General features: G+C 53.0%; 2 protein-coding genes across 3 annotated transcripts in view; one reads left to right on the top strand and one right to left on the bottom strand.

Moving 5' to 3' along the window:
• Positions 1-6,385, top strand: part of SEPTIN11 (septin 11) — a 48,637-nt gene extending 42,252 nt beyond the window's left edge. For both annotated transcript variants that reach the window (XR_009486100.1, XM_059843531.1), the window contains one exon: positions 819-6,385. Coding sequence is in view for 1 of the 2 variants with exons in the window: in XM_059843531.1 (XP_059699514.1) it covers positions 819-894 (76 nt within the window). In the remaining variant the exon portion in view is untranslated. The remainder of the gene's footprint in view (positions 1-818) is intronic.
• CCNI (cyclin I) lies at positions 3,383-26,370 on the bottom strand. The gene is made up of 7 exons (XM_059843536.1): positions 26,191-26,370; positions 14,424-14,580; positions 9,205-9,339; positions 6,834-6,908; positions 6,530-6,670; positions 5,523-5,753; positions 3,383-4,985 (listed from the first exon to the last, which is right to left on the bottom strand). The coding sequence occupies exons 2-7, from the start codon at positions 14,535-14,537 to the stop codon at positions 4,524-4,526; spliced, it is 1,158 nt and encodes a 385-aa protein (XP_059699519.1). The 5' UTR covers positions 14,538-14,580; positions 26,191-26,370; the 3' UTR covers positions 3,383-4,523.
• Positions 26,371-26,975: the final 605 nt, after the last annotated feature.

Genomic DNA, 26,975 nt, shown 5'->3' with positions numbered 1-26,975 from the left:
CTGAGTGCTGACCTCATGTGTGCTGTACCCTGGTATGTAGCTGGACTTGCTGGCTGTTGCCCAGCCTGAAGGGCTGTGAATATTTGCACAAGTGAAGCTTGGGACAGGACCTGCAGTGATACCAAAACCAGAGCCTGCCCTGCTCTCGAGGCTGCAGGGGCCTCAGGTGGTGCCCAGTGCCTCCCACCAGACAGCCAGGTCAGAAACCTGTTCAGTTCAGCCTTGTGAGCACAAAGCAGGGTTGAGGCCATTGGTGGATTAAACCTTGGCCGTGTCTGTCCCTGTCCTGCTCTGCAGACCTCTGTGGGTGTTTGTCTTAACTGGGAGCCACCACTTGCAGGGTGGGATCCCTGCATGCCCCGGGCCCCCATCCCTACCAAAAAGCCGTGGCCCAGGGTTCTCTGCACACAAAGCTGGTCACTGTTGGCTGAGAACATGCCTTGCCCATGAAATGCCCGCTTTAGGCCGGCTTTTCTTCCAGTGGTGGCACCTGTGCCAGTCTGCAGTGCCAGTGCCTGTGGCTAGGAGCCCGAGGGCCCTGGCAGTGGGCTGTGCAGCCATGGTAGCCAGCAGCTTGCCCAGGTACCCTGCTGCCTGCTCGCCCAGCAGCCACCCCGCTGCTGCATGGCTCCTGCAGGCTCCTGTGAGACCCTCTTCCAGGGAGGGAATCCTTTCCTTCTGTTCCCCTCTGTCCTCACACTTCTTTGTTGTTGTTCCTTCTAAACTCCAGATGGGATTATTTAAAAGCCTAGCATAAAGAGAAGCAGCTGGGCACACCCTGAGTGCCAGTACTCACCCGGACTGCCTTTATTTTGCAGCTCTGTAGAGTTGTGCTGTGCTGCTGCCTTGAGTCCTGCTTGCAGCTCTGGAGCTCGCGTCTGCGGGAGGACTTAGCGGAGTTAGAGAAGGACACTAATGGGAGTTGGGCTGGAGCAGCAGCGTGCCAGGTGAGGCGGCTCCCTTTGGAGAGGGAAAGGCAGAGGTGAGGCACGGTCCAGCCCTGCTGCGAGCAGGAGCTGCCGGCACACGGCCTCTAGAGGTCCCCTGCAGCCCAAATTTATTTGTGACTGTTGGAGGCTCCATGGCGGTGCGCGCAGAGCTGCCGGTCTCCAAATCCTCGCAAACCGGACTCAGCTCGAAGGGAATGGGCTCAAAACATGGAGTAGCTTTCTTACAGAGCGGGTACTCAACTTGCGGGGCTTTTTTTTGCCCCAGGTTGTTGAGGTGGCCGGTGTCAGTAGAAGGTTTTGGGGTTGGTTTGGGGTTTTTTAAGGGGAAATTCAGGGAGAACAGGTCCATGAGGAAAACAGTCAGACTCCGCTGGTAGTGGATAAAAGGCGGAGGGAAGGGAGCAGAAGGCACAGAGCTACCAGCGCTGTCTGTGGAACGAGGGGCGGAGCTGTCAGAGGCTGCTGGGGGCTTTCCCACACCCCAGGGCTGGCGACGTGACCTTCAGCTGCTTCCTGCATGGCTGCAGCTCTTGGAGAAGAGGTGTCAGCGTGGGGAGGGGGCGGCTCAGGGAGGTTATTTGTCATCTAAGTGTCCCCTAGCAGAACTGGGAAAGCCACTTCATCCACTCCCAGTTGAAAAGTTGTGCTTTGGGGTTAACCCTTGTGTGCCTCCTGCGGAGGATTCATGCTCTCATGTCTGGAGGGCAAATCCTTCAGGGGCTCAGGGAGGTCAGGTGCTGCAGGGAGCAGCAGAGTGTGTGAGGGTGAGCTGGGATTGCAGCTGAAGGCTTGGGAACAAGCAGCGATGCTCTGCTGGGGTGTGGCTGCTGTGCCTGGGGAGCTGCCTGGGCTTGGGGCACTGAGCAGACACTTGGGGTTGGGAATGCAGTGGTTTTATCCCAGTGCTCCTGTGGGAGATGCTGGCTCCTGGCCTGCCCTGCTCTGGGCCTCCCTGGAGCACAGACCCCGTGCTGGCACCTCGGGCTGGTCCGTGACGTGAAGCACTGGGGTGCTGTGAGGTTTGTGGGAAGGTCACATGAATGTGAGGAGTGAAGGGCATCAGGGAATGTTTTCCTGTGGGAAACAAGGAGCCCTGGCAGTGCTCCAGTCTGGCCCTGTGCTCCAGCAGTGGAGCAGCATAGAAGGCAGCCTGCTGCTGAAGGTGGTGGGGCTGGAGGGGGCAGCTGCTGCACTTGCTCCAGGGAAGAGCAAAACCAATGGGATGCTGCTCTGCCACAGCCAGAGAGGTGCCAAGCATCCAGGGCCTAGGCCAGGACAGCAGGACACTGCAGAGGTGGCTCCCCTGGACCAGGGACAGGGTTTGTGCACAGCACTGAGGAAATAAAACGTGTCTGTCTCTCTCTGCAGCCCACTGGGGCTGGGCCATGCCTGTGTTTGGGACTGGGGAGTGGGAAAGCTGCCTGGGCAGCCAGGGACACCGAGTCCTGCCTCTGCAGGGGTTGGCTGCCCTGGGTTTGCCAAGTCAGCCCTGTGGCTTGGCCAGCTCCAGGCAGCACAAGGAGGCCAGGAAGGGTTTGGGGCAGTTTGGGAGAGCCACAGTGATGCTGTTAATTGGGGGTGTTTTGGAAGGCAGAGCTCTCCCCTCAAGGCTAACGCGAGCTGGGGCAGTGCATGACCTGCTGCTGTCCTGTGGCTTTGGGAGTAGGAAACGGTGACAAGGACACAGTTACATTCCCAGAGTGACATGCAGCCATGGCTGCAGCACACCTGGGACAGCAAACTGCCCGTGTCCTGTACTGAGACTGGGGAATGCAGGAATATGCCCTGAAACCTGGGGTGGAAAGTGGATGGGGACGGGGAGAAGCCAGTGTAATTTAACTGGGAAAATGTGTAACATGCCATGGGCTGGAAGCAGGGAGCCCCAGAACTGGGAATATCATGCAGTGGGGCAGGGTGCTTTGCTTGGGGATGTGCTTGTGACACCTTGAGCCTGCTCGGCAGCCTGGCTTTGGAAAACTGAGCCGTGGGATGAGAAGGTCAGGGACTGAAAATACTGTAAGGACGGCAGGAAGGGCTGGAAGGGAAGGAAGACACACCCTGCTGAGAAATGTGGGCTTGAGGGGGAATTTTTGAGCCATGGCAGGAAGAAGCTGGAACCCAAGAGAGGTATCGTGGTGGAGTGCTGCAGTAAGAGGGCACCTCAGGAGGCAGGGAGGAAGGGCTCCAGGACAGGGGACGTGGAGCAGTGTCCCTGCCAGGCACTCAGCCTAGAAGGGCAGCAGCCTGGAGTGAGCACCAGAGCCAAAGCTGGAACTGCTGCAGAGACAACGAGTTCATGCTGGGTGACTCTCCCGGCTGCCCAGCACCTCTCAGGTCACCTTTCCAGGCGTCTGGCACAGGGCAGCTCCCTGGCAGCCTCCAGCTAAAGCCAAGCCAGGTCTTGGGGGAAAAGCACAAGGCCAGAGTGGGAATCCAGGACAACTTTCTTTATTGCTACCAGAAGGCTTTCATCAGTACAATGGCTCTGGTTACAATACCTTCCTCAGGGCTGTGGAGAGAGCTTACAGTCGGGACGGGGTGTTCTGAGAACAGGGTGTCACACGGAGGAGACGCGTTACAGGTCAGACTCTTGGTTAGAACTTACATGAACACAAAACTCGAGGGCTGGGGTGTTTTGTTTGGGTTCTGTGCCTGATGTTGACACACGTTCCAAACCTCAGGTGTCCGCAGCTGCCCCGGCACCTCACCCAGCAGTGCTGGGGAACGTGCAGGGAGAACCGGGCTCTGCACAATTCAAGGGTTACATCTGATGGAGAGAACCAAGCCTTGGTGAGAATCCACACTCAGTGCTACACAGCAAGAAAAAAACGGTTTCGTTCTAGTGATGCAAAACCCAGTAACTGCTTTTTGTGTTGGGACAGACAAACTGGTTTAACAGGGAGAAGTCTCTGTGCGAGGCACAGGGCACCTTCACACTCCTGTGGGAATTACTGAAGTGTGGAGCAGCTTGCAAGCATTGGTTTACGTTTTTTTCCTGCCCAATATTTTGTTTAAATCCAGTTTTTCAATATTATCACATTTAAACACCCAACTATTAACAAAAGAGGTTTTCTGTTTAGAAGGGCAAAATAAAGCTGTGGTGGAGGTGGGGCAGGACAGAATGTCATGCATGAGACTGGCTGAGAACTAAAAGAGGAGCAGGCAGAAAGGGAGCAAGGAGCAGGTGGGAATGGGATCAGAGAGGCATTAGTTGGCTGGGAAACCCGGAACGGCTCCGCAGGGCTGATGTGAGCTCTCGGACGTGGAGAATGGGTTACAACACACAGGAGCAGAAAAACAGTGGAACCGACAACACTAGAAAGGAACAGGTTTTTGCTACTTTTTTTGTTTGCTTTTTGGGTCTTTTTTTAGATTTTTATACTTTTTTGTGTTTTTAAGTGCTTAAATAGTGGAACTATAATTAGCCGCACAAGAAATAAAATTCAAAAAAGGGTCGGGATTTTTTTTTTTCCTGGTTTTCTTTTGGCTCCCTTCAGTTCAGCCTGACAAGGTACGGCCCCTTCTCACCCCGCTGAGGCCACGGGCTGCCAGGTCCCGTGGTGGCACTGGCAGCTACATGACAGACACCGGCTGCAGAGGCGGGCAGGGGGACACGCTGCCCTCCTGCCGCGAGACGTCGGCGCCGCAAACGGAGCCCATGCTCTCCAGGGCCACCGCCTCCGGAGCCAGCTCTTCGTTGTAGAGGCGCTTGATGCCATCGTAGAAGTCGTCCACTTCCATCTCTTCCACCTTGCGCTTGGCGGAGCCGGCCTTGCAGCCGCCGGCGGGGGCGGGCAGGCGCGGGCAGAGCGCGGCTGTAGCTGTGACGGGCGCTTCTGGCCGGCCGTTGTCCTGGGAGAAACCTGGCCCTGGGACAGAGGAGGGCTGGCGGTGGAACGCTCCTCTGTTACAGGTCACCAGGGTCTGCTGGAGGGGACTGTAGACATATACAGAGTTGGGCAGCAGAGAAGGCTGCAGAGTGGAAAGGTGATGTGCCACCAGCTCCCGGCAGTGGATCAGCTGCGAGCTGTCCATCTGGAGTGGGAAGACAACAAAGGTACAGCTGCTGTGGGATCGCTGGCAGGGTGAGAGAGGGCGTGGGCTCCCAGCACCCCGGCCACCTGTGCGCCCTCACTTGCCAACCACCACGGTGACTTCCCAAGTACACCCCCTGCTCCTTCCTGCACCTTGTGGGAAGCAGGCACAACTTTGAGATACTGAAGGATTCCACTGCCTGTTGTTAGCAGCTGGAGTGTGCTCCCAGAGTACCTGCAAGGTGCCCTGGATGCTGTGAATGAATGGCAGAGCCACTAACAAGTGGAATTGCTCCCTGGTGTGTTTTCTCCCTGGTGCAGCGAGGGCCTGTGTACATCAGGGCACACGGCTCCTTCCTGTCACGCAGTGCAGGTGGTCAGGACTGAGACCTGGCAGCACTGTCCCTCCAGCTGTCCCCACAGGAGCAGAGCACTGTCAGCCATTGCAGCAAGAAGCCACAAAGCCCCAGCTGCCCTGGAGCACAGAGCAGCGCGTTGCCCCAGTCCCTCCCCACTCCGAGTGCACTGCCCTCCTCACCTGTGCCTTCTGGAGCAGCTCGATGATGAGAGCCAGCCAGTCGGGGAGCAGCTTCTCCAGCTCCAGGCTGACGATGGCCAGCGCCAGCATGGAGCCCTTGAACTGCAGCAGCTGGAAACAGGCCATGCAGTGCAGCAGCTGCTTGGTCAGCGCCGCCACGTGCTGCGAGGGGCTCGGCGTGGGCAGCAGGGCCAGGAGCTGCGGCCTGCTGGACACCGCCACGGCGTGGAACTGTGGGACACAAGCACAGGGGCAGCTGGTGGCGCTGGCCAGGCCACGGCTCAGCCGGGGAACAGTCTGCACACACGGGGTCCTGCAGCCTGACCCTGGAGGCAACTTCTGCCCCGTGGGGAAAACCCGACCTGCCGAAGCCACCAAGGCTTGGTGCAGCCCTTCTGGTGGGACCTGCTTGGCACCAGGTTCTAGGGCTCTGCAAAAGGCCTTCCCATCCACCCTTCTCTCTCCAGCGCACACGTGGCATGCAGGGCTCCCAGACAAACTCCTCAGGGAAGGAGCGAGGATAACATTCCACAGAGAATCTCAGGACACCTCCCTTGATCTCCTCTCATGTGTGGATCTGACTCTTGGCCATGCAGGTCTGCAGCAGGCATGGATCCACACTCACAGCCCGCCCTTGGGGCTTTCTCCATGGCTGTACTCCTTGTTGCCCTGCTGCCTGGTGTTTAGCTTTGTGGAAAACCATTGGCAGTGAAGAGTTAGGGGCACAATTTCCAGGAGCTGTGAATCTGGCTGAACACACCCCAGACCAGACTAAAGGGTCACATGGCAGGCTCACGTTTTGGATATTGCACTTCAAGAGTGACAAGTGTCCTCTGGAATTCTCTGGCAAGGCATTTTCTTTCCAGAGGAATTCCAATACACAGAGGAATTCCAAATACACTCCAAGGTCTTTGTTCCCCTACAGGTAGAATTTTCGTCTTGCCGCTTCTTGACACATCATTTGCACTGACAGACACCAGGAAGAACATCAATAGCCCTTTACTTACAATATGAAGGAAATCCAGTGGCGTTGCCATGTGAAGATCCCAGTTCAGTTTATCCAGGATGATCTTCTCCATTCTGCGAATTTCAGCTGGAGAACAACCACAAAAGCTATCCCGAGCCAGCACCTTCAGTACTGGAATCCTCTGCAAAAGCCAAGGCACAAAGAGAAAGGAGAGAACCAGTCGTTAGGGACATCACACCAAATGCTTTGTTCCTGTCCTGGCAAGTGGCAGCCACCAGGAGCAAGCAAAGGCAGGGCTGGGAGGGCAGACAGTCCAACAATGCCACGGTAGGAAGAACAGTTACCTCATCTTCCTCAATGGTCTTTGCAGCGAGGAAGAAGCAGCTGATTGCAATACAGTTCAGGTACTTGGGACGGGCCTGTGGGACAGGAGAGCAGAGAGGGCTCTGCGTCAGTGTGATGCAGCAATGACGCCCTGATCCTTCTGCTGGGGCATCCCGAGCCCCAGGTCTCCTCCTGGATGTGCAGGCTGACCTCTGGCTACGCCCTGGCAGTGGCAAGCTGTGCCAAGCACAAATCCCTGCTCCGTGACGTCAGGCAGGGCAGGGATCTGCCAGCCCTGTGATCCGAGTGGGTGGCACTGGACTCGGAAGAGCTCGGGTTTAGGCATTGCAGCACAGCAGGCAAAGAGAAAATCCTGAGGGGAGCTCGTTCCCTCACAGGAAAGCCACTTCACCTGCTGCAGCAGAGCTCTGCTCCGAGTGCTGCTGTGGGTAAGACACGGAATGGGAAAGGACGTGGGAATTGGAAAACACTGTCTTTGCCTGGGGAAGTGCAACTCAGAAAAACTTTTTTAAAAACCCTTGTGGTAATTTCACACTACAGTTCCCAAAACTGTGGCTCAGGGATTAGTGAGGGAGAGCTGGTCCCTTGCACAAGGAGATGTTTTTTAGGCAAGGTAAGTGGAATTAGGAGGGGAAAGGGGGATTTTTTGTGAGCTTTTTGCATGTGACCATCTTGACAAGGAGTTTCACTCCCACTGGCCATGGCCACATCCTCAGGAGTGGCTGGGCCTGGAAAGGCAGAGGCTGTTCCTAAACTCTGGCACAGCTGCAGAGCCGTGAGCAGCTCCTGCCTGTGGTCAGAGATGCTGACGGCAAAGGGAAATGCAAGTCCTGCACTCACACCCTGCACTTGTGCATGCAGGTGTGCAAGGGAATGAATTCCCTTAGGGCAGGACTGGGACTGGGCCCTGCCAAGAGTGCTGTGCAGTGAGATAGACCAGCACTGCTGGCTCTGGCTAACAGCCAGTCCCTGCAATCCCCAGGTCTGTTCCTGGGTTAGGGGCTGGTGGTGTTCACAGTAAAATCCCAGAGAAACCCCTGGTGAAAAATCAGGAGGAATGAGGTTTGTGGGAGAGGAAAACTGGGGAGGGAGCACCAAGCCCCAGAGCTCAGCCAGGCCAAGCCCCTTTCCCCCTTCCTGCTGACTGCCCAAAGCCCGCAGTGGGCTCTGGACTCACAGTCCCACACTTTCTGTACAGACTCCTTGGCTGCTCCAACTTGCAGGAAGAAAACCTGCACTTCAGGCCATTGGCTCCTGAGGGATCTAAATCCTTGCCACCTCAGCATTTCAGTAAATCAGCTACTTTGGATTCTTAAAAATAATAACTTCCATGGCTTGCATGAAAACACAATCAATATTTATTAATATTTAAGGGGTGAGTTAATGAATGATGTCACTTGTGTTCTACCAAAGTCTCTCACACGGCAAGCAAGGGCACAGGCTTGGAATGCACCTTCCAGCTGCCATCTCCTAGGGGACAGTGCTCACTCAGCAGGGGGGTGGTGTGGGGTGAGACACCTGCAGATGTGCACGTGAGACCACGGACTGCTGAGCACAGAATGTAACTGAGCAAGCCTGGTGGGAGAGAAACTTCCAAAGCCTGACTTCACAGGCTGGAGCCCACTGTGTTTGGCCACTTGGAAACTGCAAAGCACAGCCCAGCTAAGGGGGCCAGAGGGGCAGCAGGGCCCGCTTGCAGGGAGCCCAAATGTTTTTCCCCCTTTTTAAGCAGTTTCTATGGAGAAACAGCCTGAGACCCGAAGGGGCTCATCCATTCCAGTTGGGTTCAGCACAGCAGGAGGGCACAGCTGTCTCATGGACAGCCTGCATCTGTGTCTGTTTCCCTTTTTCCTTCCACCCTCTCTGACATCAGTCCAAGATGGAGTCCATCAGGCTCTAAAGCATCTTGGTAGGGAACTACTCCCCAAAAGCCACTGTCTGTATTTCAACCTTCCTCACCCTTTCTTTTCCCCCCAGTTCCCTGCACCACCCCCCTTGCCAGGCTCAGACCTCTCCTCAGTTTCCTGCTAGCAGGTGCCCCAGCATTTCGGGGGGGTACAGAGGGGAGGAATGCAGCCGTGGAGGTGAGCAGCGCCTGTCCCTGGTGCTGCTGTCCGAGCGCTGCCCTGGGGCTCGTGGCACTGCCTTTGCCTTCCCGAGGCAGCCCGGGCTGGGACAGGGACTGCTCCCTGAGTGCCCAAACCCCCCCAGCTGTGGCTCCAGAGCAGAGCAGGTGCTGCCCACCACGTGTGAGCAGGGCAGGGACAAGGGAAGGAAGCGCTTCCGTCTGGCCACACCGCTCGGACCGCGCACACCGACCGCGCGCCGGGGCAGGAATCTGTTCCCGTCCCTGGAGCTGCAAATATTTACCTTTACTGCTGCTAAAAACCTGTCCAAGAGGCTGATGGCCAGGGCGAGCGTTTCTGGGTAAAGGTGGAACTGGTACTTGAGCTTGGCCAGCCACTGGATGACCTCATCCCTCTGCCTTGGAGAAATGGCTACATCCTGGGGGAGAGAAAGGATCAAAGGTTTTACCTCTGCAGGAGTGACTCAGCACGGAAACAAAGCCTCCTTTGCAAAGGGGGAGCCTGGAGCCAGCCCCAGTCACCACGCTGTCCCTGCAGTTACTTATCCCATCCCAAAAACCTGCCCTGGAAAAGACAACTTCCTTACAGCAATCTCAAACCTCACTCCAGTGAGGTTTTCTGGGGAAAAGAGGATGAGTGACTTGTAGTTTGACAAGCACTGGCAGCCTCATCTCCAGAGTAGTTCCCAAAAATTTATTATTTATTTAATAATTATTTTTTATCCTGCTCAGAACCATGTGGGTGCACAGCAGTTCCCAGCTGGAACAAAGCCCCCCCTACCAAGAGCAGAGGGGCGGGACTCTGTTGGGGTTTTGTGGGGAAAGGTTTATTTTTTTCCTCAAATCATGGGGATTTTTTTAGCTCAGTACCTATTATAATAAAGGAAATTGCACACAGCTGACACAAGGCTCTCCGTGGCTCAGGGAGCTGGGAAGGGGGAGGCAGCAGCTACAGCCTCACCTGCAGTCTGGGTTTGGTGTTTGGTTTAGGTGTTTAACCTGTGTCTCCCCATCGATCTGTTTGGAGAGCAGCTAAATTTCAACCACACGCACAGCTCAGTCACTGACACCCAATCCTTCCCTGTGACCCAGTTCAGAAATATCTGCAGCTTTCCTAGAGCCTTTCACATCACCCAAGGAACTGTCTGGGCTCGCTCCAGTGGGGATTACTGGGGATGATCAGCCCAGACGTGTCCAGAAGCATGAAAAGCTGGGCTGTAACTGCCCCAGTAACACCATGAGGGCAAACCAGCAGGAATTTAGAAAAAAACACCCCAATACTGATACCAAATACATACTTAAGGCTACATCTGCCACTGGAATGCCTACATGTACCTTCCACAGACAGTTAGAGTGCCCGTGGTCTGCCCTGAGCCCCAGCAGTGCCCCATGTCACCAGCACTGTCTGCTGCTGCTCAGCTACAGCCTGGAACACTGCTTCCTCCTAAAATCACTGATGCAGTTCCAGGGTGAAATGTGAGCCCTCCTGGAGGCAGGAGTGCCCAGGAACACAATGAACACACCACACAGCAGGAGAGGGTATTGAAAGCTCTGCTCCTGCCTGCAGGGATTTCAACACCACCACCCCCCCAGTCCTTCCATCCCTGGCAAATCCCGTTGCTGCTCGATCCCACCAAAACAGGCAGCAGCTTCCACAGCTCCCAGTGGTGTCTGTCCTGGCTGGGCACTGTTTCCCTGTGCCTACCAAGGCAAAAGGTGAGGTCTTCTCCTAAAAGCAGCATGGCTGGGAAGAGTTGAGTCTCGTTCTCTCTGTGCTGCCTCTCCTCCCCAGCCCTCTGAGACCTGGCCTTGGATCCGGCCCCCTTTGTGGGCAGGCCAAAGGCACCGTTTGACTCGGAGCAGCAGCTGCACACGCCGTGCCTGCACAGCCCGGCCTCGCCGAGCCAAGGGAAGAGCGTCTGACCCAAACCCACAGCCTAGCTGGGATGTGAAATCAAACCAAGCCCAGCCCCACAGTGCCTGGGGGAGCAAGGACAAACTGCAAAGCACCCTCAGCTTGGAGCATGTCCAGCACAAGGCTGGCTCCAAAATTCAACTGGCTCCTTAGGAACTATCTGGGGAAGCAAAGGAAAGGAGGGGAGTCTCCAGCTCTTCCTGGAACCCTACAAAAAGGGTGTTTGCTCCAGACTCAATCTGCAGAGAGAGGAGCAGGAGGATGGGAGCAGAATCCCCTGACACAGACAGGTGAGTTTAAGCACCAGGAAAGGTTGTTACAGCCTGGTTCAGGAGGCAGGCAGCACGAGTGAGAACTGGTCCCCCTGTGTGCTGCTCCAGGCGGGGCGAGGAGCTTCCCCCACAAACACCAGGCTCTATCCCTCTCTCTCAGAGGTGTCCCTGTGACACACTCAGAACACAAATTACAAAATGCAGCACAGGAAAATTAATTAAGCAGCGAGGTCACTGATCCTTAGTTAACTGAAACTAAAAGCAAAACTGAGACACTCTGGGGGCTGAAAGTGACAAAGTCCCTTTGGGTGGAAAGCGAAGGTTCCTCCTTGGGGCAGAGGTACTTTCCATGTGTCATCCCTGCTCCAAGCAGGAGAACCAGGAGCCATGACGTGGGTGCTCCTGGAGGGCAAGCACAGAGCAAATCATCTCTAGGAATGCTGATCTCTCCCATACCTTGAGACTTATGGAATATGTAGGCTAAAATAAATATTCTCTGTGAACTCGAACATGACTCCGTTTCACTGCTGCCCAATTGAGAGAAAACACCTCAGCTGATAATGTCTCCTGTCCTGGACAGGTGTTCTGCTCCTTCCCCATGGCTGTTGCTGCCTGGTCCCTGCGGGCTCCTGGGCAGTGAGCAGGTGGCCTTTATTAGGACTGGAAATAAACTGAGCTCTCTGGACTCCTCAGGAGGTACAGAGGACAAGTGGGGAGACAGAGTGAGCCTCAACGAGAAAGCAGGGAGGCGTGACACAAGGGACACTCTCTATAAAAAATAAATTCAAAATTCTTCACTGAGGCCCCTCTCAGCCACAAAGTTACTCTGTAACAGGCAAAAAACTCAACCTTTGACCAGTCTTTAGGGCTCCATTTCTCAAGCCTTAATCTCAAGAACACTCCTGAATGTCACCTGCATCTCATATAACCCGAGGGGGAGGGGGGGGGAAGGCAAGGGGAACCAGAAGGGGAAAAAAGCCAAATCCATTCAGAAGCAGGAGGAGGTTCCAGACTCAGCCCACTGGGTTTTTATGCTGAAAAGCCTTTGTGAGATCTGACTTTGGTACGTTACACATACCCAGAACACAGGCCTGCATTTAAAGGAAGGAGTAGGAATTTTTAGACAAGAAATACAAACAAAACAGAGGAATCAGGTACATTAAATCACCAGGAACCAAGTCCCCAACAGATTCTGCACCCATCCTAAAATGGAAAGTCTTCCTGCTTCTTCAACTGTGGGTTTCTTTCTTCCTGTCCAAGACCTCACTGTCACATATTTAGAAACGAAGTTTGTTCCGGCTTTAAACACCAGAACCAAAAATGTCTCCTGAAGAGTCAAACCAGAAAGTTTAGTCCCCAGAAATACCTCCCTAGCGTCCCCAGTCAGATCACTGGGTGTCTGCAGACGCACTCAACGTTTTGTCACTGGCACAGCAGGTGAGCCCATTAAACCTCTGTGCAGCTGCTGCCCCCTTAGAGCAGGGAATGGAAAGTTGCACACGCTCCGAGGTGCCAGATCTGATCCACAGAAGGATGCAGATTTCCCGATTGCCACGGGAAATTAACAACGCTGTCGTGCAAGGGAGGTTTCAGGCTGCTGCAGCTGCTTTCAGAAGCAGGCAGTGCATGTCAGGGAATCTGACCTTCTCCCAGATATTGCAGAAAACAGGATAATTCACACTGCATGTCCATGCCTGCTCCATGGCCAAAGTGAAGGCTGGGGGAACACAGGACAGTTGGACAAGCTGGGTGTCCTGAACCAGAGGAACAGAGGGAAATGTGTGGTTACAGACAGGAGTGTTCTCAGTTTCCCCCGAGCAGGCAGCTGTGTTTATGCTCTCCTCTCCCTCTGACCGTCCTACACCTCACACACCTGCAGCTTCCACTCCCAGTTAGTGATCCCTTACTGCTAGAAAACATTCAGTGGCACAGCACTGATAATGTCAGGGTCTGAGCTGAAAGGAAAAGGTTACACCAACACAAGAATTTTGGGGGTGGAAATTCCAGGAGCAAGGACAAGCACAGAGGAGGGATTGCTGGGAAGTCTGCCTGAGGCAGGTGGTGGTTTCTGAGCCACCAGAACCAACTTCACCAAGGCAGAAAGACAACTGCCTCATCCCTGTGAAATCTTCACCCATCAATCTGGTTTGGTTACACTCGAGTCCCTACCCTATCTTGTTATCCTGTAATCTTATCTCCCTACAGTATAATCACCCCAGGAGTACAGCCAGCAGGGAATGGCAGGCTGGTTTACCATAAGCCAGAGTCTTAAGCTGTTCATGCCTCAAGACAGCCACAGCTCCAACACACTCCACACCTCTGACAACCAGATCACTTGTTTGGAGACCGAAACAGGGATTAACAAAACTAATACTGAGGCCCTTAAAATGTATGTTCTCCTGCCCAACAGCAGCAGCTCCTTGTTTGCCAGACAGGGAAAACAAACACGACAGGGATTAGCTCTGATGGCAGCTGACTTACCTGTGTAAATGTCTCATGTGGTGCAACAGCAGCAAGCCTGGATCCGGGCCCTCAGTGTGATTATTTCAGCCCAACCCGCAACAAAGGGCCAGAAATTCGGTTACCCCGTTTCCCACATTTTGTTTCAGCCAGAACCTTGTGGAGTGCATAGGTGTTTGTGAGTGCTCAGGCGAGGCACAGCCTGCTCCCAAAGGAGCACAAACCCACTGTGGGCTGGGTGAGGCCATCAGCGGCCTGCTCCCACCTCCCTGCAGCCCAAGATGGAGCCTGGACTACGGATCCCCCTTGGGCTCTTCCAGCCTGATTTTTCCTCCAGTCCTGTGAGAACATTCCTCACTGCAACAGGTCAGTGCTTGGCTCTGCCTCCCTTGACACGAGCTTGCACCCTGCTCTGTAAATAGCCCTGCTGGATCAGTGGGGCTCTTCCTGGAGCAGGCATCAGATCAATGCTGCCTTTAGTGAATTACCCCAAGAAAATGAAGCTGCTTTTAGGAACTGTTGCAGAGTTGGTGCCCAGCAGAAAGAGGCACTAATAATCCACACGGTTTGTAAAATGAATTTAATCAGGACAATGTATGCGTGTGTGTGTGTGTGTGTGTGTGTGTGCTGCCACAAGCCCAGCAAAGACCTAACCCCATGTGCTGTGCAGTGTGCTCTGCACCCCTGGGCCGGGCGTGTCCATCAAATAAAGAGGGAATCACTTCCTTGAGAGGCTGACTCCCCAGGTGTCAGGAAATGTAACTGCTCCTGAACTCCTCCAGTTGCTCCCACACCACCCCTCCACGGACAGTCTCCTGCCTCTGCTGGCATGCATGATGTGAAGGACAGACATTACCTGATTGGGCTGAATTTTCGGCACATGTGCTTTCCACATTTGAGCTTCCCTAGAGATTGCCATCTCCAGAAGGAGAGACAACCTCTGGCTCTCCAGGGGTCCTGAAAACTTCATGGTGACCCTTGGATCCACCTGCCACCCAGCTGGATACAGCTACCTGCAAAACCAAAGACAGCGTGGTGAAACACTGGGCTGTGCTGTCCAGGTAAAAGGCAGCGCAGGGGGAAATAAAGCTGCAGGAAATGGAACTGTTCCCCCAGCCCTGGCACAGCCTCACTCACAGGAACAGCCTGTCAAAAAAACTTGTCCATTACACCTGGAAAACAAAGCACAGACAAGGATTTGTACTTTATTTCTTTAAAGACAACAGATTGCACCACCTGCTCTCAAATGGAGAAGATGATCTGATGGAAAAGGTTATTCAGTAGCTCTGAGACTGCCTACCAGCACTATGGCTGCAGATTTTTGACAGCCTTAACTCGCTTAGGCAAAAGAGGGAAATGGTAAATGAAGGGTAAATCCACGGGAAAGTTATTGAAACTTCCAATTCTTCGCATGAGGCCTTGTGCAATCCCCCCAAGGTGGATACTGGCCAAACACTAACCAGGCATTTTCACGCGAATACAACAGTCCAGGCTGCATTTACAGGAAATAAGCAAGGTGCTGACTCTGAGAAAATAAACAGAATTCACAGGGAAAACAATCTGTTATTATAAGTAACAACAAAAGCAGCTCAAGTAAATGAAGATTCAAGGTGCTTAACCAGAGCTAAAGGAAACCTTAAAGATCAAGACTGACAGAGAACAAATGCTATTCTTTATTCACATAAACTGCACCAGGTATAAACCACACTCCTGGCCCACTTAAGAGCCCAGAAGTTTTTAAGTGGCAAATAAATGTCAGGGCCCTCTGTCCTGAAAAGGAACCCCTTCCATATTAGATGGAAATAACAAATCCTGCTCCATGCACAAGGGACAGCCTGTACTGGCTTGGAGATGTCCAGGTGTCACTGAATAAGCAGAACACCTTGAAACCAGGAGACCTGAAAAGGACTCCTAAAGTGTCGTGTCTCTTCTCACCAGCCCCCAAACGGCCTCTGTGGGCTGAAAAATCCCTATTAAAAGTTCCTCTGTTGCCCAGAGGGAGACTCTGCCTGGGGAAGTGAAACGCCAGAACCTCCAACCACAGCCTATTTACAAGCATTTACTCGATTTTGCATTTGTTTTTTAAACCTGGGGCTGGTCCTGAGGATGCTCACTGTAAATGGGGCTGAAGGGGAAACAGGGACACAGAGTCACAGCCTCCCCTCCAGCTCCTTCCCTTGGGGGCTTCATTAGCATCTCGTGAGCCTCCCATCAGAGCCACGGCTTTCCCTGTGGCCAGTTCCCAAAGGCTGGATCCCTCACCATCTCATGGCAAAGCTGTGCCAGGCACTGCCCTGAGGTGGGCTGTGGCAAGGGTGGGAGCAGATCCATGGCAGAGGCTGAGGCTGGGAGCAGCACTGAGAGCCGGGGGACTGGGAGCAGCTCACTCTACACTCGTCAGGAAAAAAGCAGGAGCTTTATTTAGCCCGGCCATGTCTCCTCATATGAAATATTGATGGTCCTTCCCTGGTTTTGCAGGAAGGAGAGAGTAATTAGCCAACCCCCAAATCACTGGAGACAACACAGGGAAAAATTTCAGGCCGTTTTCTTCTGTTGTGACTGATAAACATTCCCACCATGATTACAACACAAATGGGTTTCACAGGCCTCTGGAACCAGACAGGAGTTTTTAGTTACTCTGATCCCCTCGGAGGTTGTTGTCCCTGTGCTGCCTGGGCTGGTCACTGGCCCCAGCAGAGAGCTCGGGTGTCCCTGGAGCCAGGACACACCCAGGAGGGCCTCGCAAGGGGCATCTTTAGTGAGCGCTGCTGCCAACTGCTCCACGGTTGCCAAGGGCAAAGAGAGGGAGAATAACCTTTCCTTTGTGACCTAGGGACCTCATTCAATTGAGGGCTGAGGCACAATAACCTTTATAAGGGAAAAAAGAAGAGGAATGACGCGCTTGAAAGTTTCCCTTGGAGCAAGAGGGTGCAGTTTTCCAGCAGAGAGCACAGCCGGGAGCCTGGCCAAGCACCCCGGGGCTGAATCCAGTTTGCATCTCCATTTCCATAGCTCTCCATCAGATAAACGCTGCCACTGGAAAGAACCGCCAGCAGGACTGTGTGCAGCCTTCCCAAAACACGAGGGAGCTCAGGCAGAGCAGGCTCTGAGAGCATGAGGACAGCAGGGCTGGCACAGCTTCCCAAAATCCAGCACAGGGAGGTCCATGGACTCTTCTCTCTGCCCAGCTCAGGACCTGAGCAGCCCAGAAAAGCGGCAGCAGCACTGCAGAACCCTTCGGTGGGGCAGCACCTCTCAGACAAGGGCAGGGCCAGCAGGAGGCCTGAGCCTGCCCCCACACCAAACATTTCCTCCAGCCAGAAACTTGCCGTGTTTTCCTGCAACCCAGCCCAAGTCACCCACGGCTGGAGGAGCTGCCCAAGCTGGGACAGACACCATGAACTAACTCAGCCCAGCCTTCTGCTTCTTTTCCTGATTTAGAATTAACCTTTAGCTCCAGGGTGCTGGCTTTTTGGGTTTGGGGCTTTTTCCCTTGTGGTTACTTTGGGAGTTTTTCAACCACGGTTCAAACAGTTCCTAAAGTTCCTGATCTTCACTGGAAGATGCACTTCACCTGGCTGCACTGAAACCTCTTAAAGAACAGTTGGGGAGTTAATAAAGGAGAAATAAGCCCAATCAAGGCACTGGCTTTGACTCCTCCTGTGAGGAGCTGCAAGTCAGATCATGCTCCAAAATTAGAGAGTCAAAACCCTGGTGTGAGGTTTTCACTTGTGAGAGGCATCAAAAATCACCTCCTTATCCACAGTCCATAAAATAAAGATCTCTCATCTCCTAAAGATTTCTCTTTGGTCCAAGTTTATAGCTACCTTGACTCCAAGAAATGCTTTTCAGTTTCCCGGGAGAGATTTCAGGCTGCCAAGTGCTGCAGGCTACACTTTCCAAAAGCAGGAATAGGGGCAGACAACTCCTTGACCAAATAACACTTCATGGTTTGGGGGGTGCATTTGTGTGGGAAGCGAAAGAGAGGAGGTTTTTTAATTTTAGGCTTTGTAATCACTTGCAGTGACTATAAAAAGTGCCTCCTGCACACAAAAGATGCTGCTCCAGGAACACACTATCCACTAGAAGAACAAGCTCCTAACAGAGCTCCTGATTTTCCTGCTCCCCGTTGCAATCTAGCCATCCTCATACAATTGAATTACAGACAGGATCACTGAAATAATTCAGGGCACTAACAAAAACCTCTTTGGTTCTGATGGTGGCCTGTTGTCTCTTTGCTGGGGGAGGTGGTTGTTTGTTTGTTTGCTTTTTGGCACAGCTCACTTTGTAAACAGTTAACAAGATTTCTAGGGCTAGAGACAGCCCAAACCCCACTAGCTTTGTTTTGCACATCAGTTCAGGTGGGTGCTCTGAACAAGGGGAGTAATTCCAGTAGAGCTGAAGCACCACACCAATTTCTGCAGACCTCGTATTTTCAGGGTCCAGCAGCCAAATCTGCTTCAGCTTTAGCAAGCAGTAATAAAACCTCACAGATGACCTGCACACAGATTTTTCTGGGCAGTGGGGGGAAGGTGAAGCAGAAGGAAGAGAGGAGGAGACTGAATTCCTCGGAGCTCCAGCCAGCCATCTGTGATTTCAAAGGATCCAAGCCTACTGCTAGCAGAAATGTCTAACTGCAAGTTGTGATTAGAAATTTCAAAGCTGTGGCCGGGGGCTGGGATGGATGTTAATTTTAGTACCTGGGGCTTTCTCTCAGCTTAACTCTTTCCTCATGCCCCGGCAGTGAGGCAGTTTGGAACTCTGTGCTGGCCAGAGGGAAATGCCAAAGCACAGCCTGAGGTGACAGCAATAAATGAGCAGATGACCAGTGTGGGTTCAAATCAACTGGTTTGGGACTTACAAAATAAATGGCCACTGGAAACAGCTCGACGGTGTTGTGAGACAATAAAAACTTTTCAGGCTGAATGGCTGGGAAAAGTAGGTTTGAGAATTTAATTTCCAACAGTAGCACCTAAGTGAGCAAGTCTGCTTGAAGGAACAAACCGCCTTCTGGTCAAACAGCAGGAGCAGTAAGAATTCTCCCCAGGAGCAGCGTTAGTGACTAAGGGCCTGCAGGTGATCTCACACCTTTAACCAGCAGCCCCTGAGAGCTGTGCCTAAGCCCAAATTGGCAAAGAGGCAATTTTCGGGAGGCTGCCAGAGGAAGAGGGCTCTTGCCACTTTGTCTGTGTGACTCAGCCCGAGCTGCCTCCCACAACCTGGTACAAAGGCAAGGCTGTGAGGTATTTTGGCAGCATGGTTCAGGCGGGCTCATGTACATCACACGCTCGCCACTGCTTTTCCTCCAACCAGATTTTTCCTGGGAGTGCAAATAAAGCTGACCTCATTTTAGTGCCGGTTTTCCAAACAGATGAATTTTTCCAAACATTTTAAAGGAACCTGCCAGCTAAAACCACGGGTGGAACAGGTAACGCAGAGCAGTGTTTTGATGGGAGGGAGGGGAGGGGTTTTACATCTTATTTTGAAACAGAAAACCCAGGGTCCATTTAGCAGCTAGCAAGGAGGAGCCCTCTGGAAAAGGGCTGCTCCATAAACGGGACCACTTCTAAGAGATCTCTGCTCCCCTTCACTCCCCCAGCCTTGTGACTGACATCAGGGGTTTGCTGTTTACAGGAAACTTAAAATGGTATTTTCCAAAGTAGGAACTTTTAAAAAACAAGGCAGAAGATTAACTCCTGACTGAACTTTCAGACAATGTCACCATTCTTCCCTCCTGGTGAGATGGGTGGGATTCCAGACCCATGCCCACCCTACTCCCTGTGCTAGTGGCTCTGGTAGGAAGGGCCAGGGCCAGAGGAGGAGGAGGAGGTGGAGGAGGAAGTTTGCATCTCCCTTTTGACTGGAAACTGCAAAGATGAGTCCATTCAAGCAGCGTTTGCCCAGAAAGGTCTTTGGTCAGAAACAGCTTAAATATTCCACGCCACAGCTTTCAAATGGTGCAAACAGGCTGCTTTAATCACAGCTCTTTTCCCTGCTGTGGCAGCAACAGACCAAGCAAACTGTGGATAAAAGGGAAACTCAGGAGAACAGCTCCAGCTGCAGAACGTATGTGTTGATACAAAAAAGGAGATGAAACTCAATGTATTTTTGTGAGTTCGGCTCCAAGACTTTGGTTTATCTGAACCTAAAAATGAATGGAGGATGTAAATTGCTCACAAGGTTTATACAAATCAGCCACGGGACACATTTCAGTAGGAATGGGCCCTGCTATTGTTTGGCAGCAGAGTTTGTCCCAAGGCTCAGAACAGGTCAGGAATGTGATCCTTCATTGTGTGAACTGGGGTGTCAGTCAAGGACAGTCAGCCCTTGCCTGGGAAAACCACAAGGGTCGCATGGCAAAAAGATGGTGCCATCTTCTTGTTCAGAACTGAACCACCAGACAGAATAAAGCAAAGAGAAACGACTGTTTGCTGAAATGACCCCCATTAATTTCATGCTTTTTCCAATGTAAATGACAGATAAATCTGAGACAGCAATGGCTGAGCCTTGTACAAATTCCCTGTGCACCACTGGCAAAGGAATGAGCAGCTCCCACAGGCAACTGACCAAGGTTTGCATGGCAGCTTCTGGGTTCTGCTCAGGGACTCTCTGGATCTTTTGGGGACAAAGCTGAGGACTACTGGGGAACACCTGTGAACCTCTGAGGAGCTTGAGAGTGCTGTTGTTGCTGAGCCACTAAACCAGGGGACTGAGGGAACCCCAGCAGCTTCCAAGAAGCATCACCAGCTGCCCCTGATTAGGGAGAGCCAAGCACCCACTCAGCAGCACCTGGGCTAAGTCTATATAAGAGGCAGCTGAGGCAGCAGCAGCACCTTCTGCCAGAGCTCTTGGAAGAGCCATAGTGCCCAGTGAAGGAGTTTCAGGAGGAAGTGAGCAGGCTGCACAACATCCAAGTTTCATGGGAGAAGAACAGGATTTTCCCAGGGACTGGCAGCTTGCAGAGCCTCAGCCCCACCTGCAAGAGAGAAGCAGGCAGTGCCCACCCCCATCATCAAGGTAAGTGAAGTGTCTGGGGACAAGGGCAAAGGTGGAAGCAGGTCATTGCTGGCACAGAAAGGAAACCATTTGCCCCACCTCAAGGTTTGTAACTACAAAATAGGTTCAAAGCATGTGGGGTGAGGTGATACGAAGGTATCAAAAAAAAAACCCCAACAAATGCTGCCTAAGTGGGGTCCCTTTCAGCATTTGCATGTAAGCATGGCCACATCTATGAGGTTTCATTCTGGAGAAATCCCCCACACCCTTTCTGGTAGGGAAAGCATGCTGGGGTGCTTCCCTGCGGAGTGTGTCTGCTTAAACGGTGTCAGGAGATAACATGGAGAGCTGTGTGCCGGTGAAACACTACAGGCTTGGACCACAGAGCTGAGGTGGGATGGCTCCCATGACCTGGGAGTGCTGCAGAGGAGGGATACAGGCTCTATTGCAAAGAGGAGATGCTGGTGCCTTGGTCCCTGTGGGGACTGCCAATGACTGTGATGTGTGCAGGCAGAACAGTGTGGCAGAGCACAGGGAACCCAGGAGAGCCCTGGATACAGGGGTTCCACTGGACCCCCTGCAAGGAGGGGCTTGTTGGGACTTGTGAGGGTCAGAGGCTGCCTTGGCTGCAGTGACTATGGGAGAGTGGAGGCAGCTGGGGATGAGGTCAGACAAAAGCCAAAGCCCAGCTGGAATTATGTCTGGCAAGCTATGGGAGAGACTCAAGGGGCTTGAGTATTTGGGTAACAAGAGGAAGGCCAAGGAAAGTCTGGGCAGACTCCTGGCTGGAAGTAGGCTGTGGATAAGCAGACAGTGAGGTGGATTGCAAAGTGGCTGAATGGTTGTATCCAGAGGGTGGCAACTGGTGGCCTTGCTTTACTGTGAGGGTGACAGAGCTTTGGCTGGGTTGCTCAGAGAGGCTGTGGAGTTCCCATCCTTGGAGGCACTGAAAGAGTGCTTGGACATGGTGCAGAACAGCTGGCTTTAGGAGGCCCTGCTCAAGCAGGGGCCTAGGACAAGCTGACCTTGAGAGGTACTTTGCAGCCTAAAGCACTTGGGGATCCCAAGAGCTAAAGGCTCAAAGCAGCCCAGAGCAGCTTGTCTGTTCTTCAGGCAGTAGGAAGGCTTTAAAATAAAAAAAAAAAAAGGGGCAAACCAAACCTGGCATTATGTAATGTCTCACTGGTAGTCTCCTCAAAGCAACACATGCAGGGCATGATTCACTTCTCCCACCACCAATGTAACTTGGTATAAATCAACAGTGACTTGGAGGAAGTCACTCCAAGGAAAACCAGGCTCACAAAGCAGGAGGGAGAGCAGTAATTTCACAGAATAGGGCCAGAGGCTTTCAAGCCCATAAAAACTAACTCTCTAGAGGCAAGGGCCAACAGGCATTTGGCATTTAAAGCATCACGCAGCACCTTTGAGTGATATAATCCCCTGAAACCAAATAAATACAATGCCTCTGAGGGCAAAAACACAGAGCCAGGATTCAGCAGTACCCCTTTCTGTCTGTGGGCAGCAGTCAGTCATTAACATCAATGAACAGTGATAAAACCAAACAAGTTTATACCCAGTTCAACAGCCACGTCCAAAAAATGTCTGACTACAATGGCTTGATTCCTCTTGACAACAACAAAGGGAATTTTGTCCGAAAGCCTAAGTGCTCACCAAGGCCAATATTTTGCTTTGTAGATTCTGACTGGCTTCAGGATAAATTAGTGATTACAGCTAATATCAGGATACAGTGTGAGGCAGTAAAAAGAGATAATTATGAGGAAATGAGGAATTATCTGCTGTTGAAACAATAGATCAATTATGAGGTACAGCACAGTAGCTGCAGAGCAGCATTCTTGTGCTCTGAGGGTACTGCCTCTTCTTTCTCATCAACCAAGGAGAACCCACAGTTATAAAGCTTAATTATCCTCCAGGAGCTGGAGCTTGCTGACTAATTAGCCTCTTGTTGAGACAATGCAGGACAGGATATAATTCCAATTGTCCGCTAAAATGGCATGGCACAGGCACAGTCCTGGCTCTTCCCTGCCTCTTCATCTCTCCTGTCCTACAGAGAGAGCCTGGACATACTCACAGTCCCGGACAACCTAGAACCAGTCCTGAGCCTAAAACAAACTAAACCCAGCCATGGGAGCTGTGAGAGGGGAGGTACAGATGAAGGGGAAGGAAGCAGAGTGTCTGAGGCAGTGTGTACAGCAGCTGGAGTGCTCCTGCTGCTGCTCCCACAGCGGAGCTGTGTGAGTCCCGCTTTGCTCCTGTTGCTGCGTGCATGGACACACTCAGAGGGCTCCCACAAATGGGGACTAAGCTGAGCTTGATGGGTCAGCACCAGGATTTACAGCCAGAATTATTTAAAAGCCTAAAAGTGGAAGTTTTTAGGAGCCAAGCTGGTGTTTAACAGACCGCAGTAGTCAAGTCACCCCAGCCAAGAAACAGGGGCTCGCTGTGTGCAGTGAAAAACCACCAAAAAGCTCCAAAAGCCTCTGGCACATGGGTTCATCCAGCAGCTCCCATCAGCCTGGTAAAGATGTTTGGTGTCTGGGCTGCTGAGCAATACAGAGTATCTGCTGCAACATGTTATTTATGAGTGAGCTTTTAGAGGAGTTTATGGCACAGCAAGTGCAAATACCCACCATGGTTAATGAATGAGTGTTGATAATATTCGCAGTCAGCAAACACACAGGAAGGGAGAATGTCATTCCACATCTGCTTTGTACAGACACTGGAGACACCTGAGATTTCCCTCCATCTCAGTGACTCCACTGTGCTTTTCTGGCTTTTGCAAATAGCTGTTATGGTGCTGCATTCTGAAAGAAACTGTACTCACTGTAGCAGAATCCCCCTGAACATCCACCTCCCTGATGGCCAGCTGGCTTTCCTGCTGCTTCCCTGGAACGTGCTGCTAAAAGGCTTTGGTCAGGAGCTCCTCGGGCCCCACAGAGGCATGGGAGCAGAGGAAAAAAGGCAAATACAGGCAGGTTCCTGGGCAAGTCAGCTCTGGGCACACATTCTATGTACTGCAGGGGAGGAATTCCGATCCTACAGCCGTGTTACACTCCATCTGGAGATGGAGGTCTTCTTCACTCACAGTCTGGTCCATGCTCAGGCAGTCGAGTCCTAAGGGTTTTCACTTGGCACTCCAAATATCATGTCTAGTTTTCCTGAGGCCACTGGTCCTGCCTGACCTTTTTAAAATCCCTCAGTGTGGCATAAACTGCAGATGTTTTTATCTACCCTTCTCATCACCCAGTGCAAATGGATCATTTCCACTGGCGTGATGCTGAACTTTATTTCCTAAATATAAAAAGTGCCTCATAAAAACACAGTGATTAGACCTGTGCATACAAATGTTCCCCAAAAGCCAGTTCAGCACCAGGTCAAGACTAACTAGTGCTTTAACCATTGCATGGCTGCAGGTGTGCATGGGAAAGCATCTTCCAGCAGGCCCTGGGGGAAGGCAGCATCCACCACAGGGATGCTGCTGGAGGTCTCCTTTCGGTCCCTGTGTGAGGGATGCTGAGGCAGGTGAGCACAGAAAGGCTGAGAATGGAAAATGAAAGGGGCTGTAATTACAGGGGAGAGGCTCAAAGCTTTACAAAGCTGTAAACACTTGGACAAAAAGCTTCTCCCAGGGCAGTGACATGAGCAAAGACAGCAGCACTGAACAGAGTCACACTTGGACTGACCTCAGATTAAACTGATAAATGTAGGTACATATTACTGGAATCACCTGAAAACAGGAAAACAACTCATTCTCTCACAGTAACAACTGCATCAAAGGGTTACTGTAAGATGGAAGACAGGTCTGGAGCTAGGGAAGCACAGCTCCCAAGAGCCAGGCAGAGAAGTGCAGTGCAGCTCCTGCTCACGGCACAGGCTGCAGCCCAGTGACACCCCAAACATGGAACAGCAGCAAAGCCTGGCCCCGGCTGGCATCCAGCAAGGAGGGCCTTGTGTGCATGGGATCTCGACAGAGCAGGGCTCTCACCAGAGCCACTGTCAGTGTTTTTAACTGGGGTCCCAGAGCAAATCAAGTGCAGGCCTTGGGAATACACAACAGACACAGCAAAAGCAGCAGCTAGGATCAGTCCTGCCACATCAAACTGTGCCTAAATTCTACACAGGGTGAAGGATAATTAAAACTCTCTGTGTGTGTATATCTATATACACACACCCCCCCATGTGAAAGTTCAGTTCCTGCTGGGGAGAAGCCAAAAAATCAGCTTCCCACACCCCATGCCGAGGTCTGTGTAGGCACTGATGAGAACAAGCCCTCCTCCTGCCCCACAAGCCAGCCAAACTACTTGAAAACCAAATCTGAATCGTTTGCAGGGATCCAAAATCCAACCCTGGAGACAAGGAAAAGATGCCACGATTTGGTTTTTGAGAGACAGGCTCACCCTGCCTGACCTGGGCTCCAGGTGCACCTGCAGAGGGGCAGAGGTGGGGGGCACAGCTGCCACCCCTGCAGCGGAAGGGGAGCTGCTCCCCTTTCAAAAGCGTGTCATGCACCACTTGCATCTTGCTCACTTTCAACATTTTCTTTAAAAAAAACCTCACCCTTTTGTCTTTAAAAGGGGCTGTGCCATGTACACGCAGCACACCACAGAAAGAAATATCTAGGAGCAGACAAAGGCTGATGCTGAAATAATTTTTAAATTCAGGGTTGAATCAGCCTGCCAAATAAGATCTTTACTTTTAAGAGTGGTAAAATAGGGGTTTGTTCCTTTTTCCCTCCTTCACAGGGTCAAAAGGGGAGGATAGGAGAGCAGGTTTTTCTGTCTTCAATGGACAAGTTTTCAGGAGAATGTTTTCTGACACTCTGCTTTCTACCACAGGCACAAAAACCCAGGGCAATCTCACTCCCTCCAGTTCACCCCTCTGGAGATGGATTTAGAGCGCACAATGCTGCTCTTAGTTCAAGGAAACTCCTTCCATCGCAGCCGGGAGAGCTAAGAGGGAAGCGGGGAGAGAGTGCAGCCCATCTCTGCAAGTGAACTACATGGAGACAAGAGAACAAAACCCAAAACCAGGGGAGGCCTACAGGGAAGCTGGAGGGAGACTCTTCTTCAGGTACTGTACTGACAGGACAAGGAGTAATGGGTACAACTGAAAGAGGGGAAATTTAGGTTCAGTATTCTGAAGAAACTCTTTACTATGAGGGTGGTGAGACACTAGAACAGGTTGCCCAAGGGAGGCTGTGAATGTCCCAACCCTGGAAGTGTTCCAAGCCAGGTTGGACAGGGCTTGGAAGAAACAGGTCACCTGGGGGTGTCCTGCCCAAGCCATAGGGGCTGCGACTGCGTCATCTTTAAGGTGCATTCCGACACCTTCACCCTCTCAGTTTGTAAATGCCGCTCTGTTTGTCAATGCCGTGCGTCGCGCTGTGACCAGAGTCACACCTGGGGCAGAGATGCGCTGCTGAGCCCCTGCACGGGGCAGAGGGGACGGCACAGCGACCCGACGGGCCCCGCACCCGCACGGGCACACAAAGCACCGCTGGCAGGATGCTTTGAGCGCGTTTACTTCGCGCCTGTATAATCGCACCGTAGTTTATAACTACGGCGTCGCCCAGCACACCCCCGATCCCCCCGTCCCCTCCCGGCTCTCACCTCCCCTGCGCGGCGGCGGGGTGCCCGGCGGGGCCTGGCCATCAGCACCCCATGGCGGGGCGGCGGCGCCGGGGCTCCTCGGCGGCGCTTCAGCACCGTGCGGGGCCCATGCCCGGGGCGGCGGCGGCCGGCGGGCTCCTCATGTCGCCATGACGGGAGCAGGAAGGGTGAGGGGGAAACTGCGGGGACGGGGGGGGGGGGGTGGGGGGGTGAGGCGGGCCGCCGCCGCGCGGGAGGGAGGGAGGGGGGGTTAAATTAAAATAAAATAAAATAAAAACGAAAAGGGAGGGGAGGGGAGCGAGAGGCAGCCCGCAGCCAGCCGCTTCCCGGGGGGTTCGGGGAGGGGAAGGGGAGGGGGAGAAAGAAGCGCCGGCGAGGCGGCGCGAGCGCCCCTTAGCGCGGAACCGCCTCGCCTCAGCGCCGCCGGCCGCGGACAAAGCCCCGCGTCAGGGATGCGGGAGGCCGCCGGCGGCTGGAGGCGGCTCTCCCTTTCCCGTTCTTCTCTCCCGGTTCACCCCTCCCGGTTCTCCCCCCGGCCCGGTGGCTGTGAGGGGGAGCCAGGAGGGCGGGGGTGGGGGGGGGGAACGACCGGACAGCGGGGACTCTTTTCTCTGGCGGAAGCATCGCGCGGCAGTGTCGGCCCGCGCGACGCGATCTGCGGCGCGTGCGCGGCTCCGTGAGGGCGCTGGGGGGGGGCTCCGGGCAGGACCGGGGGGCGGTCGGTAAAGCGGCGTTAAAAACACCGGCGAAGCGACGGCAAGAGGTGTTTATTTGTTTGTTAATTG

The sequence above is a fragment of the Haemorhous mexicanus genome, chromosome 4 (assembly GCF_027477595.1).
Source record: "Haemorhous mexicanus isolate bHaeMex1 chromosome 4, bHaeMex1.pri, whole genome shotgun sequence".
NCBI classification, from domain to species: Eukaryota; Metazoa; Chordata; class Aves; order Passeriformes; family Fringillidae; genus Haemorhous; species Haemorhous mexicanus.
The sequence above is the reverse complement of the archived record's forward strand: the minus strand, read 5'-3'. Positions and strand labels throughout refer to the sequence as shown.

Bases quoted from the DNA above. Each gene is read 5' to 3' on its own strand.
- CCNI (XM_059843536.1), bottom strand. From the start codon at position 14,537: ATGAAGTTTTCAGGACCCCTGGAGAGCCAGAGGTTGTCTCTCCTTCTG. The intron at 6,671-6,833 runs GTAACTGTTCTT...TGGCTTTTGCAG, and splicing joins AGACCATTGAGGAAGATGAG to AGGATTCCAGTACTGAAGGT. The intron at 4,986-5,522 runs GTGAGGAGGGCA...TTCCCACTCCAG, and splicing joins AGCTGCTCCAGAAGGCACAG to ATGGACAGCTCGCAGCTGAT.